Source organism: Zeus faber, assembly GCF_960531495.2.
Source record: "Zeus faber genome assembly, chromosome: 3".
In the NCBI taxonomy this organism is placed as follows: domain Eukaryota; kingdom Metazoa; phylum Chordata; class Actinopteri; order Zeiformes; family Zeidae; genus Zeus; species Zeus faber.
Genome location: NC_137190.1, coordinates 31,497,666 through 31,518,743, shown reverse-complemented (window position 1 = coordinate 31,518,743; position 21,078 = coordinate 31,497,666). Strand labels below are relative to the sequence as shown.

The following is a 21,078-nucleotide window of genomic DNA, read 5'->3' as shown; positions in this document are numbered from 1 at the left end:
CCGCACCAGGCCGCGGGACAGGGAAAGTAATAGCCGACCTACTATTCTTCTCTGGCGATGTGAACAGTCTTATCTTCCTCCCAGGCTGCTGGCGTGAAATTAAGTTAGAGGGACAGAGGGCCTGATCTCGTGGTCTCTCCACCGGGGGTTTGTCCCTTTATGGTGCCGAGCTGCACAGCGCCTGATCAGATCACGCTCAGACCACACTCAGAGAAAGAGGGATTCCATAGACTACTGACCGATTTACAGACAAGCTTATGGACCCTCTATTTTTTTCATCAGGGGCATGTTATCAGACACACATACACAGTAAGACACATTAAGGCCCCTTTTACAGCATTAAAATGCGATCTGTATCTGACTGCTTATCTGCAGAAGAAAATACGCATGTTACTACTCGGTGTTAATGCTGCAAACCGCATTGCAGTGGGATGGCGATGGGATCTGCAAATCCGCCCACAAGTTGAAGACGTCACCTAACTCCACTCTTCCTGCTCTCTCTGAGGAAGCTAGCCCGGGAAAACCCTATAGGTAGACATGGAATCTAGCTCTATATCTTCAGTAACATTACTAGTTTATCCCCTCGCAGAAAGATATTTCAAAATGGATGACGCTCGTCCGTTGAGCAAGAAGGAAAGGCCTTGCTTAAAAGCACCGCCTACCTAATTTGCATACAGAGATCCAATCACAATAGAGGCAGAATGAATATAGTGAGAACACTTAATTAATGCCAGGTGTAAAAGGGGTCGTACACTCAGTCTATTGACAAAATCAAATATCACCATTTTATTTTAAGGTTACCCCCATCTTGGTTCTTTGACAATATTTCAGGTGTAACTATTGGTGATTGCGTGAGATATTTATCTATCTTGCAATATTACGATAATCCAAATCCCGGGCGATATCTCGTCTCATATCGTGATATCAATATATCATCCAGCCCTAACACACTTCACACATAAATATGTACATGCACATGTAACATGCAAATTCTTTGAATACTACAGACAGAAAGTTATGTTTAATATCATCATCAGAATAGGAATAGTAATAATTATTATACTATTGTTATTGTAATACATTATGTTATAGCAATGATTACCATTACACCATCAATAACGACCATGAAGTTTAACCCAAATCGATAAACATACGGAGCAGAAATTAGTGAAAAACCGACCAAATTTGATTGATATCACAGACGCGGTCCAACGCATTTCACGTTGAAATATGTCCAACCGGCTGAAAGTATCTGGAACACAATAATGACAGAATCTACAAAGACAGTTGAGGCGTCGTTTAAACCGGTATGTCACAAGCATCTAGTGTTATAAATTTCATCCAAATTGAGCCACATACAGAGCTGATATTAGTGAAAAACGAAAAAACTTTTATCCTAAATATGCAGTTGGTCCTACTTGACTGACACGTCACTATTTGTAAACAAAATGAATGAGATCAGTTTTACAGTAAGATACTTTGGGACATCATCATACTATGTACTATAAATGTACAGATTCCAATTCAGAATGTTGTGCGTATTTATGTACCTTCTTACCTGGAAGATGTCACTAGATCTGTTCGATTTATATTTTATCTCCGTAGTCCCCATTTCTTTGCAAGATTAATTAAAAATATAAAAAAAAGTAATCCATAACAACCCGTGACCACGTCGAGGCGAATCAACTGAAATGCGCGACTGAGTGATACGTTTAAGATCCAGTGAGGTGTCGGAAAATAGCCGTGCAGCCGTGCAAGGATTTCATGGAAACTTAACGTATTCAAAATGTAATCCAAAGAAAAAAGTCAACAATTAAATTAGGTAAATTTGACGTAAATCTACGTGAATACTATAAGTCATATTTCACATACACAAGACACATCTCCTACTGTCACTGAGATGTATTTATAATGTATGTATAATAATAACAATAACGTTAGTTATAACACTGAAAAAATTTAGTTTATAGTAAAAAATAAGCAACATTTTTTTAATAAACCTCATGTATAAACATTTTCCGACACCTAAACTTAACAATCTTTAATGAAAAGACAGAAAGTGTTTTTTAGTATTGACAATTTCTTCCATAATAATTCTAATGACAAATTAATGTTAAAGTTCCATAAATTCAACTGAATTTTCCAATTGTAGATTATTAACAGAAAAAATACAATAAAGTAGTAATTACAACTAACATGTATTATATAGTTCGAAAATGAAATGTGTTTGTTATGAAAAGTAATTACAAAAGTTATTTTTGTTATTGTTGTTTTGGGGAATTAGATGGACGTCACAACCTTATGTTTATAAGTTTAGTAGATTTCGCTGCATTACACAAAGAACAAAAAAGGTAACACGTGCCGAAAAGGAATAAACTGGACCCTGTGTATTGCTGCCTGCAGCTGAATTAATTATTATTATAATAATTATTGTCTACTTATAATATCTATCTATCAATCAAACTAACTATAACTCTAGTATAGATGCTGAGTTTACAGATGTGGAGTTTTGAACTTAATCATATCTAACAATAAAAGTCTCATCAAATGAGTCTGTGACCTAATCAGTATCCTTGATATGAAAAATAGGTAGATGTAGAAGGTACAAAATCCATATAAAGGTCATATGAAAGTCTTTTAGTCATAATCCTTATCTGAGACACGTTCATTTGATTTCCCCCCCCCCAACAATATGTTCAGGCAAAAAAAAGATACATTTGAATAAACTGACCCATTTTTATTGAAAATATGTCAATAACATTCATTAAGAACACAAAAATACAAGAAAACAAAGACAAGAAAACCACCTCTGAGCTTGATTTTGTAAAAAAATGAATATTGGATCGATGGAAAAAAAAAAAAAATGAGATGGATTAGATGGAAATAAATTGGATGAATTTGCAAGGATGTCGTTGCTGTTGCATAGTTATCATTCCTAGCGCTCCACAGATCTCCTCAAAGCCAACGAAAACCAAGAAATGCCAGAAAAACTCATTAAAACCATGCGACATAGGCTGCGACGTTACGTTCTTTATTTATTTTCCAGACGAGTTGAACAAATATTTTTGTGGACAAAAATACAAATTATGGATCACGATGATCTGTATACAAAAGCAGTATTGCATAGATGGAATTTCCTCTCATCTGGCTGTATCACAGTCCAGAGCAGAGTAAGAGGACAAACAGAAAAGTGATGAAACAAAAAGAAGGAGAATGAAAGAACCTGGAGGACGATCAATCCCTTTTATTCCACTCCCGGAATGTTTGGAAAACACAAACATGAAGTGCGATGCTTTGTTTTCCTCACGAGAAATAGGACAGTTACAACTGATATACCATAAATAGGCCAAAAGCGATATTACATAAAGTCGATATACATGTCAAACAAACAGTGTAGATAAGGCAACTCTAAGTTCTACTGATCGACGCCTACTATCGGTAAGAATCTTTTCTAAAGATTTTGATTGGAACGTGCATAACGATATTGTAACTTGTATCTCAGAGGAATATAACTATATATATATGTATATCTGTCAAAGAATATGTGGTATTCCTGCTAATTGGGGTGACAATCTAATATTTTTGGCAAAGCGTTTGAAGGGAAAGTTCACACACACACACACACACACACACACACACACACACACACACACACACACACACACACACACACACACACACACACACACACACACACACACACACACACACACGAGTATCAAGAAAAGCCTACGACTCAACCTTGTCACGACTTTTTAAAACAACTTTCCGTTTTCCTCCCAGGTAGTATTAAAATGAGGATTAGTGGAAATTTTCGAGCTGTAATAGCAATGGCAGTATTACACTGAAGTATTCCCAAATTGTCTACTTTGTTAGGGTGTTCCAGAACACCCAGTTAGGAAGGAAAAAAATCCAATACAGTTCACAAAAAAATCAGCCGAAAAACACATCTGGGAATGTCACGTATAAACAATGTTCTAGTATGAGCGCATATGCAACATGCAAAGCTTCCTTACAGTGGGAAACAGTAAAAAAATGCTAAAATTGCGAACTAGGGTTTTACTACAGGAGGATTTTAATTTTCTCGTGATGTTGTGCGGTCGTTGAAGGGTCATTTCTCAGGCAGATCTCATGCGCTGGTTTTTCATGGAGTGTGGCTTGAGTGTTGAGTGTGGGGAACGAAGGGGGTGGGGGGTGGCGCAGGTGGTTTCGGTGGAGATGAACCTTAAAGCGCCCTGAGCCTCGCCAGCAGTGCCTCCACGTCAGACTCTCCGTTGCCACCGCCCGGGGTGGAGGACGATGGAGGCGGAGGAGTAGGGTTCATCGCTTCCCTCACCCTCTCCCTCTGCGCCGCCGAGCACTCCCGGTCAGGCGGAGCGTTGCGGTGCTGGCGCTGGGGGGTTTTACTTCGGAAGCCGTCGGCCTCGTGATGAGCTGGCGTAGCAGACGACCCGGTTGCCACCGTCGCCACCGAGGGGGCCGCCATAATATTCTGTCGGGAGCGAGATCTCTGCAGCGCTGCCTTGGTGTTTTCTGTGTTTGGAGGAAAAGGAGGGGTGAAGGGGAGGGGAGGGATAAAGAGAATGAGGTGGGGGAGACAAAAATTGTCGAGACCGAGTAAAGACGTTTATCTAGGAGATGCAAGTCAGAATGACTTATTAGTAAATTGGAAGTGAGAGCAGTTCACCAGAGAGAGAAAGCGAGAGAGGGAGGAAAGAGAGAGTGGGAGGGGGGGGTGGAGAGAGAGAGAGGGTGAGATAGAGAGGGGATGGGAGAAAGAGAAGGAGAAAGGGAGGAAGAGGGGGAGGGGGCATGGGGAGAGGGAAAGAGAGGGAGAGAGCAATAGAGATAGAGTGTGGGAGAGAGAGGGACGGAAAGGGCAGGGGGGAGGAGTGACAGGCAGAAAGAGAGAGTGAGGGAGGGCAAGATAGAGGGAGGGAGAGTGAGAGAGGAGGGGAAGAAGGGAGGCAAAGAGAGAGAGAGAGAGAGAGAGAGGAAAAAAACCTGTAAATCCAAACCAAACAAGCAGGAAGCAGCAGCAACACATTGAGGTGCACAGCAGTAGAGCAACGAGGTTAGAACAAGGAAACGTGATGATGTTAGAGAGAGAGACACGCACACACACACACACACACACACACACACACACACACACACACACACACACACACACACACACACACACACACACACACACACACACACACAGGAGAGAAAGTACCGTCTGAGGCAGGAAGTAGTAAATGAAGAACAGCGCTAGACAGCAAACATGGCTGCACACAGGGCATTGGAGCTTGCTTATGCCGAGGAGGAATCGCTATGTTTCTGGTTGTTGCATGGGAAAAGGAGCTGGTCTGTTCTCTCGTTCCATGCAGAGACAGGAGAGGGGGTTCGAACTAATGTCCCGCTCAGCATTTCATTACAGAGGACTTTTTACTGAACCATAGAATGGGGTCACAATGTGTAATTAAAGCTGCATGCAGTGCGTATCGGGTTCTCGAAGTGCAAGTGTCGGTAAGATCTGGAATATCGCCTAGGAGGAGTCCGCGAAAGTACGGAGCATGAAAATGAGCAGGTCTCCTGAAGACACCCTCCACGTTTGAAGTCGGTCCCACAAATCGCCCAGGAGGAGTTTGCGAAAGTACAAAGCATAAAAACTGCCTAAAGTATCATGAAAACACAGCATTGCTTTGAAATATGAAATTCAACACATTGCCACGCACACACCGTGTGACGAAAACTAAATATTTTATTAACTTTTAATCGTGAAGGTGTCTTGTAGACACTCGTCAAGTTTGAAGTTGATCCGATAAATCGCCTAGGAGGAGTTTGTGAAAGTACAAAGGATGAAAATGACCAAAAGTGACTAAAATTACACCTTACACACCAACTTCCTGTTGGGTTTCGGTCATGGCGGCAATATATATATATATATTTTTTTTCAAGTCTAATGATGTGACATAGGTAAATCGAATTTCGTGAGTTTTCGTGGAAAAAAGTAAATAGGTTTGATTTTTTTTCTTCGAGGGAACATGCATGGGGCCCATAAGATAAACAAATGACACACCAGGACTGACGAGTGTGAAAAGTTTAGTGAGTTTTCAAGTTTCTTAAAGCCCCAAAAGTCACGTAAACAGAGCGTTTTTTCAAACATGTAATTCAAAGCGTTGCTATGCTCACATCGAGTGACGAAAAAATGATCTATTGATAAATCCCTAAGGTGTCTTGTAGACACTCGCCAAATTAGAAGTCAATCCGATAAATCGCTTCGGAGGACTTCGCCAAAGTACAAAGCATAAAAAGTGCCTAAATTATCACGAAAATACAGGTTGTTTTAGAACATGAAAATCAACGCATAGCCACGCCCACATTGTGTGATGAAAACAAAATCTTTTAATAACTTTTCACCGTGAAGGTGTCTTGCAGACACTCCCCAAGTGTGAAGTCGATCAGTAAATCGCCGAGGAGGAGTTCAAGGAACTACAAAGCATGAAAATGACCAAAAGGTGACACATTTAATCCAATACGGCTAACTTCCTGTTGGGTTTCGGTAATGTCAGCAAAACCTTTTTTTTTTTTTAAGCCTAGTGATGTTACATAAGTGTACTGAATTTCGTGAGTTTTTGGGGTAAAAAATGAATATGTTTGATTTTTTGAGTGGGTGTGGTCGGCCATTTTGCCACGCCCATGCACAGGAGCCATATAATACATCCTGTAGCACGAGGACCCTGATAAACAGAGCATTTACAATAGGTTCCTCGTTCTACATTCGACCCCAATAAACAGAGCACTAACAATAGGGTCCTCGTCACACATCATGTAGGATGAGGACAGAAAAGAACGTCCCAAACGTTCCCTGGGAGCAAACGTTGCCTGACTGGTGGACAAAAATAAGAAAAAATATATAAATAAATTAATAAATGTAAATAAATAAATAAATAAACAAGTATTAGAACAGCTGCGCAACAATCTGACAGCAGCCACCGTACCGGAGGGGTTTGCTATAGAGGGCCGTGATAGACAGATTCCAAATCCACAGCCGAGTATCACCGTCTGTCCCAGGCAAGCCAGGTGCAAGACGGGCAAGTGGACACACATGGTCAGACACCCCAAAAGGAAGATGGGGCAGTAGGGTCAGAATATAACCCCCGGGGAGGGAATAAATTCAAAAGCAACAATTGTTGACAGTAATTGTTCTCATTAAAACAAGGGAGCTAGACAAGGAACCAGAAAAACTTAGGTCTCAATCGAGCGGCGCACGATAGGGATATGGGGGCGGGCCAAGGGTAGGAGCAAAGGGGGATTGGTGGATGGCAGGGGGAAGGGGTCCCCAGCGGAGCTCATCCGGATCACAAAAAAAAATAATTCAAAACTGCAAGAACAAATGGCATGACAGAATCCCACAGTGGCCAAAAGAGGGCAATTTTAACATGCCGTGTTGTAACGAGATGGAGACCAACATAAAACATCACAAAGCCAAAGACATGGGTGACAAGAGCGCAGGGAAGAGAGAGAAAGGAAGTGAAGTGCTAAGTTGGTTCAAAGGAGGGAAGTAATCACCAGCAAACGGTAAGAGCAGTACGAAAAATAGTGATGGAGGGTAATGTGAAGCCAGGGAACAGAGACCAAAGAAAAGGGAAAGAAATAGCAACAAAGGAAGCTGCAGGACTGACTGATTCAACCAATAGTCGAATGGTGCTGTGTGATTATGGTTAACTAGTGGCGTTTAGCACACTCAATTAAAATCAAATTAAAAGTGCCAGTTAACAATACTAGTCTATGCTGAGACAGTAAAAATAGATACTGAACAGTTTGCACTGTCAGATTATTGTGAGAGAGATGATTGTGATATTGATCACAGTGGTGTGGTGTGTTGTAGCAGATATTAAGTTGCTGGAAAAGTGTTGGTTGGTACATTAATGCAAATTTGGTGGAGGTGAGAAGAACGTTCAGTGTTTGTTTTCAGAACTGTAGTTTGTGCTTTGTTAATATATTTGATCGCAAAGCATTCCAAATGAATACAACTAAATTAATCAACGTGAATTGGGAAAAATTGCTCACTTTATTAGTGGTGTGCAAATTTCTCCATTTTAAGATGCATCGCGATGCGGATGTCGATGGTCGAGGGATAATGAGTATGGATTTAGGCCTACATGGAATTATAAAAAAGCCGGACCATACCACAAATTTTTAGTTTGCGGATTTTATAGTGATTAAAATAACAGCCTGCACGGAATTAAAAAGGAGAAGCCCGACCCTATCATTGATTGAATGATATTGATGAATTAAAAAGGAGAAGCCGGACCCTATCATTGATTGTTAGTCTGCAGATTTGATCGATTAAAATAGCAGTCCACACAGAATTGAGTTGTCTCCGCCATGTCCGGAAAAGCTCCTGTGACGTGGGTGATCAGGTGCTGGACCTGCCAGTCAGAAGCTACGCTGTAGGACGTGCTGAGTGAGGTTACGGAAGTGGTGACGAGCTTCTTGGCTAACGTGTGTAGCACTCAAGGCCGCGTCATGAGCAAGGCGCCGTCATACCAACTAAGGAGGGCTGTGAAAAAGAGTCGGTGCAGGGAAGGAGTGGAATCTCATTTCCAGCTGTCTGACACAGGACATCTGTCACAGGGATTGCGGACTATTACGGACAACAGAGGCAGTGCTACCACCAAGGTGATTGCTGATACATTACATTAGCCCTCTGATTACCACAACAGAACCGAGTTCCGCCGCTGGAGGTGAGCGCACAGTTGGTCAACATGGGGAGGGCTCTGAAACCGGACAGCACGGGAAGGGAGCCAGTCTGGACGGCATCCTCTGAGGACCTGTGCTGGCTTGCTTCCCCGGTGTTGGCCGTCGTGGCCAGCCCCTCCCTGGCGCAATACATTGAGATGCATCGAGAATCATTGACAGTTGAATCGTAATTGAATCAAATCGTGAGGCCAGTGAAGACCCACACTATCGCTTTGCAATAAATTATTGGAATGTTAGTCTCGAGGAGAGCAGATATGCTGCAGAAAAGCATTAGTACTGGTTTATAAAGTTTGAGTTATTTATTTTCTCTTTTTTGCTTGCTTCGTGTTCATGTGTCTTAGTGATCCACTGTTTGAGATCAGCAGTGTTACTGCAGAGATAGGCACATTGCTGAGCGTTGGTAAATTGGATAAAGGATATGACAAATAAGTAAACAGTATAGATTAGACACTATATATTAAATAGTAATTGGTGAGTTGTCAGTTTTAATCAAAAAGCATTGTATAACTTTTTTACTGCAGAGGTAATCTCGACCTGACACTGAATAAGGTTGCTGTTAATATACAGTATAAAACTTAGCAAGTAGGTTAACAAAGAGGCATTTGTTTCGTACACTGCCGACACTGATGGAATGTGTGCTTTCCCTTACCAAAAATTAACGCTAAAATAAATGTGAAATTTGAAAATATCTTGTGAATCAATGAATGTTGTAATTGTGTATTGATGAATACTAACTAACCCGTCTATCCAGTATTTTATTTCCGCAGTTTTAAGCATTTGAATAAGATTCCAGTGAACTGCAGCCTGGCCTCTGACCAGTGTAGAAGCGACTGCGTCTGATTGGGAAGACGTAAGGCCACAACAGCATTCAAAGGTCCTTGTGAATTATTGATATTATTGCTATTTGTATTTAACGGATTTGCAAGTACAACTTTAAGAATACTTCCTGTGAAAGCACTGGGATGCATCCTCAGTGATGTGTCCTGGGGTCATCGGGTGTTTCGGGTCTGTTTGAACATCATACACCCTCGCCCAGGCGACCCAGCCAGGGGTGAACAGTCCCCGGCTTGCATCCCAGCAGCGGTTAACCATTGGGCCTCCCTCTTTAGCCAGAGCCACTCGGTGGCCCTCTCTGTGGCATCAATGGTTGATTTGATGGCCCTCTTCTTCGCCAAGCCCACTAGTGCTAGACTCTGCATAGAGACTGGCCTGCAAAGCCCCGATATCCCACCTGGAGAGGCTCACAGTGGGTGGACCAGCCCAGCCTCTTGCACTCTTCCGTCAACTCCTGGTACTTGGCGCGTTTCTGCTCTTGGGCTTCGTCCATGCGCTCTTCCCAGGGTACAGTGAGTTCCACCATGATCACTTGTTTGGTGGAATTGGAAAGGATGAGGAGGAGGCTACTATCTCCGCAACTGCCTTGAGCACTTGATCATGCCGCCAGCGATCGCGACCATCTGCAAGTGCCTTCGGGCAGCTGCTAAAGATGTGCTCAAGGGATCTTCTTCCAGAACACAGAGCACAAGATGGAGTTTCAGTCTTGCCCCAGATGTGGAGGTTTGCTGGGCTTGGGAGGGCGTCATACACAACCTGTGCCCCTCTGCTCTACATAAAGTCATGAGCTTCTTCCGCAATATGAACCTTAGTTTGGCGAGAGGTTCGTTTTGATCCTCCGTTGCACTCTTGTGTTGCCTTTTAAGTGCACGAAGCTCATGCCGTAGTTGTTGGATCTGGACGGCTCTATGGTTCTTGGTGTAGGAGGCTCCAGGTTTATCCTTTTCATCCTAGTCGAACCACTCTGCAGCATAGCTGATGATGATTGATGTCATACTGTGTAGCCAGCTGTCAACGTCACCCTTGGATGTGTTCTGGATGATGCTGCAGACATCCTCATCAAACTCCCGCCATTCTATCTTTTTGTTTGTTGGGGGCCATTGAATCCTCCTTTTCTGCGATGCTGTGCAGAAAGTAGGGGGCTGAAAGGCGTGGAGATTCTGGGCTCTGTGGGGTGATTCCCAGCTGGGCTCCTCCTGCGTCTCACCAGGGCTGGTGCCCGTGCCCTGCTCTTCATGCTCCCTCTCTCTGCATTTCATCCGGGCCATGTGAATTTTTAGGCCTCGCTTGTTCTTACAAAGCTTGCTGCAGACGCATCTAACAGTGTTAATCACTATCGGTTGTTTGTTTGCCTGTATCCTTGCCGTTGAATCCGTACTATTGGGGACTTCATCCTCCCTCCCTCACGGGATTCCCTGGGGGCAATTTCTTTGACTAAACTAGTTAATAGCCTCAATTGGAATTGTTGTGAGATGAAATGCATGCCAGCATATAAATGAAAAAAACTTGATTAAATTTAACTCAATACCCCTTATTGAGCTCCATCATTGTAAATATTATACAGTGCCCTATAGAACCAGAATAATTTTGACTAGTTCTTATTTACATGTGACATTCTCCTAAATTGACCTCGTTGTTGAAGCAATGTTCAGAGGTTGATTTAATGATTACTGTGATATCACCAGAGACATTGCTATCAGAGTAAAACTGCAACCATTTCTTTATGACACTGCCTGTGTGACAATGTCTGCAGCAAGCACATTAAGCGCCCTGGGGTTTTCATTGAGGCCCGAAGGACATTCCAATCTACCTGATATTCTGCTCTACTCCTGCATTGCCAAGGTCTGTGAAAACCTTGTGTACAGAGATCCAGTTTGGCCAACACATAACATAACATAAGGCTGGATAACATAGGACTCGACATGAACAATGAAGAAAGTTCTGAAATGCAAGCGACAACTTCTGCTGCTCCTCCTCTCCACTGACAACATGAAGCGTTTGGCCTCCGACTGCCGCAAATGCACAACCAACCCTCACAAAATATGCTCCCTGGACCTGCACTCGGTAATGCCACTGCATTAGACAAAGCATCAAACTGCATGACTGGTAATCTGAATGTTTTTCTGCTCCAACAGGGAGCTCTGGAATTGCCACAAGTCCTGCTGGAAATTATATCTTTGTGATCCCCGGAGGTGGAATTGTGTATGTTCGCAGCCGTTTTTTTAATCAATCGGTCTGTGACGCAGCTTTTCTTGGAGAACATTTAATAATCAGTGTACTATCACACTGATTATTAAATGTTCTCTAAGAAAAGCTGCGTCTGTAATTTGAGTATTGTCAAATTAACATTAAGTAATTTCCAAAGTTCTAGGAGATGGTTCGAATAGTGTTTTTTTAGTCATAATAATAATAATCATAAATTGAATCGTCAAGTAGAAACAGGATTAGGCACAGATTAAAGACAAAAGTGATTGCTTCATTGATTGTGTTTACTATGTTAATAATCTCTTTTTAGGGTTTTAGATGGTCTCAATTTGAATGCTGGCCATGTTATCGTCATATATAACTTTTTAAGTAAAGGTGTTCAATAATGCCAAATAACCTATCAATTTTTCTCTCATCAGACTGCAGAATGATGTGAGTTATAGTTGAATACCCCATGGCCAAAAGATAAGACTGGCAGAAGTTAGGTAACACAAAATGACCACGAGATAATAAGATAGTGATAATAAGTTATTGATCAACACCAATCAGGCATCTATTAGCTCGATGACTGCTGAAGATTTTAGGCTTTTTGTTTACAGTTATAGTTGTATCTAAGGGTATAAGTCAAATTATATAAATAAATTAGGAATATAGTATTGAACGCTAAATTCTAAAATGTTTTAGTGTATGAATCGCCTTATATTTCCTTACCCTCTCTAGTTACTTACCTTATTGTTGAAGTTATGTGGAGCCTTTGGTAATGTTTTTTCTGCAACATTGCGGACATTTTGTTTTGGCAGATTTTGAGTTTATTAACGGGAGCACATAAATTTGAATGTTCATAGTTTATTGATCTGCTTGTGCCATGGATCCACAGGACTCCCTAAATTACTTAGAACAAAAATATCACATAGTTTCGTTTTACCCTCTAGCTGGCACAAAATAACATTTTCTATTTAAGTAATGACATATATTTTAGAACTTATTTTCTCCTCAGGGTCATACCCTGGCATGGCCTTTCTGGGCTGTTGTGACTACTGTTGTTTTAGGATCGGTGAATGAGGCAGCATTTGCACAGCCGTTTAGATGAGAGAACTTCTTTGTTGCTTTCAAACAAGCTTTTGCACCTGCTCCATGTTGGGTTCGCTGGATTGTAAAATTGTAGATGAGGGAGATGGCTCTATGTTAGCTGTGTTGTTGCAATCTTATGGAGATGAATTACGTCTTGTTGTATACTATGCGCAGAAACTTGGAGCCAATGGATTGATTACATGCTGTAGCCTTTTTATCTTGCTATGAAGCAAATCGGCTCATTTCTCTCCACCGCTTCATCATCAGCATGTGCATCTTTCACTTTGCTTTTGTCACTTTGAAGTGGTGCTACTGTGGTGCTACACATAACGATTGGCAGCGATGCCCCGCCCGGATCTTGCTTCTGAAGCTCTTGAACAGCTCAACTACGATGATTTACACACTCACGAATAAAACTATAAGCAGGATTTTCATTTTGTCTGCCTGTCCGTCATCTGTTTTTTTGTATAAGATAGTGTTTGTCCTTTTTGTACAACCAGTTGTGTTTGTGTATTTTGTGTTTGTCTGTCATAAACTGTCTCGTGTTTTATTTTGATTTTATGAATGTGTACGGGCCAATGTGATACGGTGCGGTGTAACTGGTTGATGTGATACACAGAACATCCATTTAATGTTTTGATGTCATAACCCTTCCATTCTGATCTCCCTACATGTGTTATTTACACAAATGTACTTGACCCCATCTCTATGGGAAATGTTGGAGCCAACAAAGCAACCTCACCTGATTTTGCTGTTGTCTAATAATGGTTGTTTCCTCCCAAGATGAGGACACAGGTTTCCTCACTAATCTTGTTTTTTCCTCTACTCACAGGCATTCCGCACTGATATATTGTTGAGGCAAAACAAAGTTTGTGGTGGCAGGGCCATTTAGTACTGTGTGATCCCCAGGGAGAGCCGTATCTCCCCTGCTTGATTTTCATTGCTTTGCTTGTTTTGACATATGGTGAGTACCATTTGTAAAAAAGGGGGGGTAGTTACAGAATTAAAGTAAACATGATGATTGTGCATAGAACAATGCAGGAAGTGCCGTTTCCACCACCAGTTTTCTGGATTCTATTTCAAGTGCTCTTTTCAAACACCTGATGATGGACTTATCCCCTACATATGAGACATTACGATAATATAATTCTGTTGTTAAACTAGGGTGCATGCATCAACTTTAGGTGCTGATTGTAGTCGGCTATTCAACAAAACTGTTTGCAGAATTATTCCACCCCACTTTTACAATCGTGGACCTAGAACAAACAATGTTGTCAAAATGTGTGTTTCTCACCCAGGTGTTTAAGTCTATGTGCCCAGGTCAAAGCAACCCTACCTGTCCCACTTGAAGGACCACGACACGACCAGAGATGTGACCGATAAGGCAGACGGCTACAACTGGTCAAGCGCCTGGGATCCCAACAGTAGCACCGAGCCACGCGCTCCCAACACCAACCATGCCAGCTCCAGACCCAGACTGCCCCACCACCATGGCCCTCACCTTGATGCCCCACTGCTCAGAGGACACCCCCGCATCAAACGCATGGTCAACTCTCCTCGCCTCTGAGATTCAAGTCCACGCGGCCTCCCCTCACGCCATCATCGACCAGGACGGCTAGATGAGACCCCTCCGTCCTCTGACCCATCATCCGACTCATCCACCTCCTGATCTGACGCCATGCCTCCAAACAACTCCCCACAGGAGGCCCCAGAACCCACAGTAGACCCGTTTTTTGCTCGATCTGCCATGGTGGCAGCTACTGTATGTCAGTTTTCCTGTCCCTTCTGGCCGGTGTCCCACCAGCTACAGCCATCCATCTATGTAAAATACGTGTCAGGGAGCAACACTGCACCAGGCTCTAAGGGCCCACCTCAAATCTTGGGCTTGCTTCGACCACCTGGCATTATACAAAAATCAACTGGCCAAACTCACCCTCGCCAATAACAATCTGCGCCAGTACATCTTCACCCTCGATCAACGACTGCAGCACATTCAGCGGCTGCGAAAGTGGACATTGTAAACTTCACCGGCAAAAAGCCACCACAAATGATTGGTTTCCTATGTACCTGTTATATTAAGCTTGTCATTTGGTAATCTTTTTCTGTTTATGCCACATAAAAGTTGGTTTTGCATATTTTTATCCATTACTAATATTATCGCTTATATAAACTGTTTCTGATAACCATATATGACTGCTCCAATTTTTAGGCACAACAAACCACACACCCGGCATTTCTCACATAATTCACTGATCCTCACAGTTGTTGTGAAATGCATTTTTCTTACACTCATTACATTTGTTGTGTTATATAGTCGTTTTGTATATTCACAACAGTTGTTTCATTATGCACTTACTTACAGTTCCATTTACGTGCTGCTTGTTTGCCTACATTTTATCCTGCATGCTCATTGTTACTATCTATAAGCCACATGTTATCCAGCATAACCAGTGTTACTACTTACAATCTTTCGTTTATCCTCGTTATTTTGTTATGGTTAAATGAGTTACCCCTCATGAAACACTTACTATATGTTCCACTAAATCCGATGGGATAAAAACCAAATTGAGTGTCTAAAAAAACCTTTAAAAATTACCTTTAAAATCAAATACACCTTGAGGCCAGCAGATGGAGCCAAAATCGAATACACCTTGATTCCAGCAGAGGAAGCCAATGTGTAGTACATCCTATGACCAGTAGAGGCTGCCAAAACCTTCCACAATACAGAAAGATTATTATCTCCCAAGGTCAGACAACGGACAGCCGAGACTGCAGTGTCAGCTTTTTCGATTTTTGTGGAAGCCAGCTGTACTGGAAAGTTCTAAGTTACGCCCTGTCCCAAGAGAGGGGAGGGTGTTCAACTATGAAGGCTGCAATTGGCTGGCTGGGAAGTGACATCAGAAGATAGGTAAACAAAGGGTAACAACTGCGATTTACTGAAAATGGGATTTTGACTTATTTTATGACACAAATGTAAATGTATATGTAAATGAGCAAAAGCCTCCCCACGACTGTAAAGCGATGAGTACAACCAGAGATAAAGCAGTCAATTTCACAAGGCTAGCTCCGAGCCTGTTGCTGTATTTGTCTTATCAATACGCAATAACATTGATCGTATCAGATTTCGTTTGTTCCAGTGTTTTTTCTCCCAAATTTTGAAACCAGATTTAGATAGAAATGTTGTCCAGAGATCCAGGCTTTTTTTTCCACAGGCCCAGGCCTGAATCTCTTTGTCCACGACAGCATCAAAGGGAACCGCTGGAAGGTAAGATCGCCGTTTGTGCTGTTTTGCAAGTACAGCGAGTTGATGAGCTTTTTGGATCTGGCAGCCTCAACTTTTTAATATTTATATGTTATTAAGAAATCAAAGTACGTTTTCGAAATCAAACAACTACATTGAGAGATAGAAAACAACTTCAGGAATATAAATCTGCTAGAATCTCATTTTGGATGTCAAAAGGGATTTCCGATGTTTTTCACGTCTAGCCAAAAGTAGTCTGCCCCGAAATGTGCTGGGTCAGCTTGTGGTGGGTCACATATCGGAAATTAAACTCGGCAAAATGGTGATCTCCTATAGCTTCCAATGCAATTCTTCCAGGGTGAGTCCCTTACACAGTCAAAAAATCTAGGAGGTGTGTGGCCTCGTGCCACGAGGGTCCAAAGCGTTAGCAAGCCTTGTCGCACTTGTGGCAAGAATAAATCTAGCTGATGTGTGTCTCTTTGCAGGGGTTGAAAAGTGAGAAAGACGTCTAGGGTGGAGGAGTGGGGGCTGGCTGAACTAGAGACCAGAGAATAGATTAAATCAATGAACTCAACGTTCCGCGTGCTAAACAATGCCTGGGCTGAAAAAAGCCGCAGAAAAATCGGGATTCCTGACGTGTTGCATTCTTGGTAATGGAAAGTGTTTCTATTTCTTCATTCTGATCGTGGAAAGTGTCGTGGCGCTGAAGAACTTGTAGCTTGTTAACTCTTTTTGACAGTTCCTTTTCTTCCCTCACCGGGTAAATGTTGCGTGAGCTGAACCGAATAAATTATTTTGAAAAATTGTGACCTGATTTGATCCCTCGTGTCCTCCCTCCCCTCAACCTCCATCTCCCCCCTGCTTTCCTACTTTTACGGCCAGACAGGGCTGGAAAGACACACAGAAGGCCCAGATCAAACCCACGTTATGAATTACAATCCACTGACTAGATCTTAGAACTTCATGTATGTATGTATGTATGTATGTATGCATGTGTTGTGTGTGTGTGTGTGTGTGTGTGTGTGTGTGTGTGTGTGTGTGTGTGTGAGAGGGATGGAGGGAGAGAGAGGGCAAATCCATATTCATGTGACCTTGAGTATGAGCCGAGGAGAGGAGTGGCGCTAGAAAGAACGACGCCACCGCATTTAGAGACCTGATACGTCTGCCCGAGAGAGAGAGGGAGAGAGAGCGAGGGGGGGGCAGAGTGGCCCGTTCTCCGTCAGCCAATCGGTAATGAGTTTGGAGCGCGGCCAGTCAGTCATGACAGCGTGTTTTACGGGTGCGTTTGACAAATGACGAGGGACGTCCCTGAACACAACCTCTGACAATAAATAAAGGAGAGCCAGCACAGAGGAACAAACACCGGGCGTAAGGGAAAGATAGCAAATGTTTAATAAATGCACACACACAAACGTCCATGCAAAAAACATGCAGATACTCAAACATTCCCCATTGCACGTAGCAACAAGCCCGTCGACAGCCACTGCAGTTCGACACAGAATCGAATACAATTCTTCTTTGTGTTTGCTGATTTGACATTAGACTCAATTCACAGGAACATTATTTTATTTGCGAAATGCTGACTCAGTAGTCGCAAATTGCTATTCACAACCACAATTCCCGTCTATTCCCAAAACATGCCCGTGCGTTTGTCGAGTTTTGTGAAGTAGCTCACACACACACACACACACACACACACACACACACACACACACACACACACACACACACACACACACACACACACACACACACACACACACCCTCTACAAATGAGCGATTGCACTCCGCTACCAGGCAAGGAGCGGTTAGGAAGCCGACGCGTTCCGGGGAGGATTGTTTTCAAGAGTAAAACAGAAGTCTGTGCGGGCGGCGACTTAACATTCAGCGCTGCTCTGCGTATGGCAGGCTGCCCTCATCACCGGAGCCTCGCGCCGCTCCCCACTCTCTCTCCCTTGTCCCCAGCTGAACACATACAGCAACACACGATTAAATATGCTCTATAACGCACTCTAAATAGCACACTAAACATACTCTACTCAACCCATACAAAACGCTGAAACAAAAGATACCACTAAAATAACCCTAACTGCACTCAGATAAGCCAACAGTCTTGTGAAATGCACAGGCTATAAAGGTCTTCTTCTTGAAGGTTGAATCAGTAGGATTTGCATTTCATCGCAAAGTACTGCCAATTATTGGTGCTAGGAGTGGAACTTAAGCAATTTCAGCAAAACTTGTGCTATGCTATGCCATGTCTACCTGCTCGGCCTCAAGAACAATCTAACAGACAAGCAGATATCTCATCTGCTATATGACCAAGAGTGGATGGTGTGGCCTCTACCAACAGCAGCACCAACAGATACGAGCATTTAAACCGTCAAGTTCGTTGGGGTAAGTCCACGAGTGTAAACACCTTTAAGACCTCTTTAATGCTGAGAAATTCGGGGGGTTGAGTGACATTGCTCATCTCAAGGAGATAAGTGCCGAGGTCTGGCGGTCAGAGGACACAGCCCAAACTTTTTTCCGCCCGATAGGATAGCTCTGAAAATCCTTTGAGGAATCCTCATTAAGAGGCTGAAACTTGTTTCGTTCTGACAGGACACCGGAACCCTGGCACTGGACGTGATAAAGGAGGCGGAAAATTCGCATTCCTCCTCGCTGCGCCTCTGAAAGCCAGACCGCTCGTCAGCTTGGGCCTTCGGCTCGGCTGTAAAACACGTCTACAGGATGTAAAACAAGTCCCGTCTCACAGGCTGTACCCCCTTCTTCTGCTGCTGCGACTGACAATGGCACTGCGGAAGAATGAGCCGAGTGGAATTTCAATGGAAACAGCCTAATAGCTGCTTTGGATGGCTTTTGAACATCATTAGGAATTCAGAGACGGAGCTATAGTTCCTCCCTTATGTGAAGAAATGTGATGGATGCCAATAGGTTGTAGCATAGAGACACTCCGGTTCCAATATGAGAAATGAGTATAAGTGACGGCCGCCGCTGTATTCCATTTAAAAATAGATGTGGAGGCACAGAGGAACTCACATTCCCCGGCGTCATATCATTTGCTCTATTTGCATTTGCCCCTTGGAAAAACGCAGATGCAGCCTTTCCCCTCATCTCCTTTGAACTCCTTTGAAGAGCTCCACCTCTATTCTCTTGAAAAGTTAAGAAAATGGGATTGGTGTAAATAGCACGGATGGACAGACAGGCAAAGGTTATTTACATTTCGCTACAAAGCGACTGGTGGGAGAGCTCTAGTGCGTTCCTTTTGATTGTACGATCTCAGGGTTGCTGAGACCTCTACCAAGGGCTGGCGGTCTATCCGTGATGAGCGGCGGTGACACCGGAAGTGAAGTTGCCCACGTAAAACTATCAGTTCTGCGGCCTGTGGTTACTAAGCGATTTGAGGGTTCATAATGTCTGGAATATTGAAATACCCATCCATCACAGTAACACAGGAAAGTTAGAATGCAGACCTGCCTAGAAGGTATCAAGGTAGCAGTCCACCAGATGCGGTGGGGCAGCATGCCGGCACGGTGTGCCGTAATTGCTGCTTCCTATTGAATCCACTGTTGGAGCTCCACTGGCCATGTCAACCACGCGGTGTCCAAACGTTTTTGCGTGTGTGGCTATGCGAAGAAAAAAAATACATAAACGTGTTTTTAAAGAATGCAATCAATAAAGGTGTCCAGTCACAAAATTACCCCATGGGATGGCCGTGTCACTTTTTATTACAAACTTCTCTTCAGACGCTCACACCAGGCACTCGCCTCACTTCCCTCTCTCCTCCCTCCACACTCTGACTCTCCACCGGGAACCTGCTCCCGAGACACCTAGGCCAATTACCCACTATCCTGGACACCTCCCCTCCAATAAGATGAACCTATGCAAATTACAACAACCCACTAATGAATTTGAACCCTCATCTCCCCCCATAGTCAAACACACAAAGCAGTACACCAGTTATTTATGGCAGACTACTATAAAAACATTTTTTACACCTTTTAACTTAAATATAAGGATACCATATAGTATAAACGATACCATAACCATAATACATAACGAACCATGGGCCCACTGTACAGTTGCATCCCTACTAGAAATATGCCACACAGCAGACGCTCGTATACAAGAACCTCACTTAGCCAAGCCCACCGGTCAGCCCGACCACACTTTTTCCCCTTTTCCCATCAGCGATGTCTGGTACAATTACATATGTACGAATTACTGGATGTTCAGATACTTGTTTCTGAGAAAATGTAATGCTTTGAATTTCTGTTTAGTGATCATATAGTGAGTCAATACTGTAGCATATTTATTCATATTCCTGGCAGGGAATGAACAAACGACTTGGATTTATGAGCAGTTTACATGCATATTCATCGAGATCGTTGGGTTTTGGATGAATGAGGGTCGACTGCATAACAGGTTTAAAACACATAGTACATTTTCAGTCTCACAGTGAGCTGTTACCCAGCTGCCGACCCTGGCTCTGCAACTCGCCATGGGGAATATGAGACGGAGCTAATGGCTTCTCGAGAACATTGACAGAAATTTTAAGGCGAAAGAGATCAGAAGACGTATCAAGCTATCGCACTTTGTTGCACCTGTGAAAAAGGTATGATCCAATGAGAGAAGAGTGTGGGGCAGTTATGCTTCCCCATCTGCAAATAACTACAAAGAGGAATTCACATTTTCCCCCTTGTCAGATCATTTGGTTCATTTGCATTTGCCACTTGGATCGTTGCTGAAGAGCATTTTCTCTCATCTCTTCCTCCCACCCCTTCTCTCCACTCTTGTGAAGTTTGAAGCATTTGATCATTCTAACTGGAAAGGGAGAAGGCAGGCAGACACGTAAGCAGAGAGATGGTGAAGTGACTCTCTCTACACAGTGACTGACACTACAAGCATAAGCTATCTAGATTAAAAATAAGAAAAGGGTCCTGAAGTCATCGTCAGTCACAGCACAGCCTAAC

The 21,078-nt window shown here is 43.0% G+C and overlaps 1 protein-coding gene across 1 annotated transcript in view; it reads right to left on the bottom strand.

Moving 5' to 3' along the window:
• Positions 1 to 3,606: 3,606 nt before the first annotated feature.
• Positions 3,607 to 21,078, bottom strand: part of LOC307227896 (protein diaphanous homolog 3-like) — a gene marked incomplete at its 5' end in the record, with an annotated part of 362,969 nt that continues 345,497 nt past the window's right edge. Inside the window, one exon of the mRNA XM_079997337.1 lies at positions 3,607 to 4,533. Coding sequence (XP_079853463.1) covers positions 4,226 to 4,533 — 308 coding nt within the window. The 3' untranslated portion in view covers positions 3,607 to 4,225. The remainder of the gene's footprint in view (positions 4,534 to 21,078) is intronic.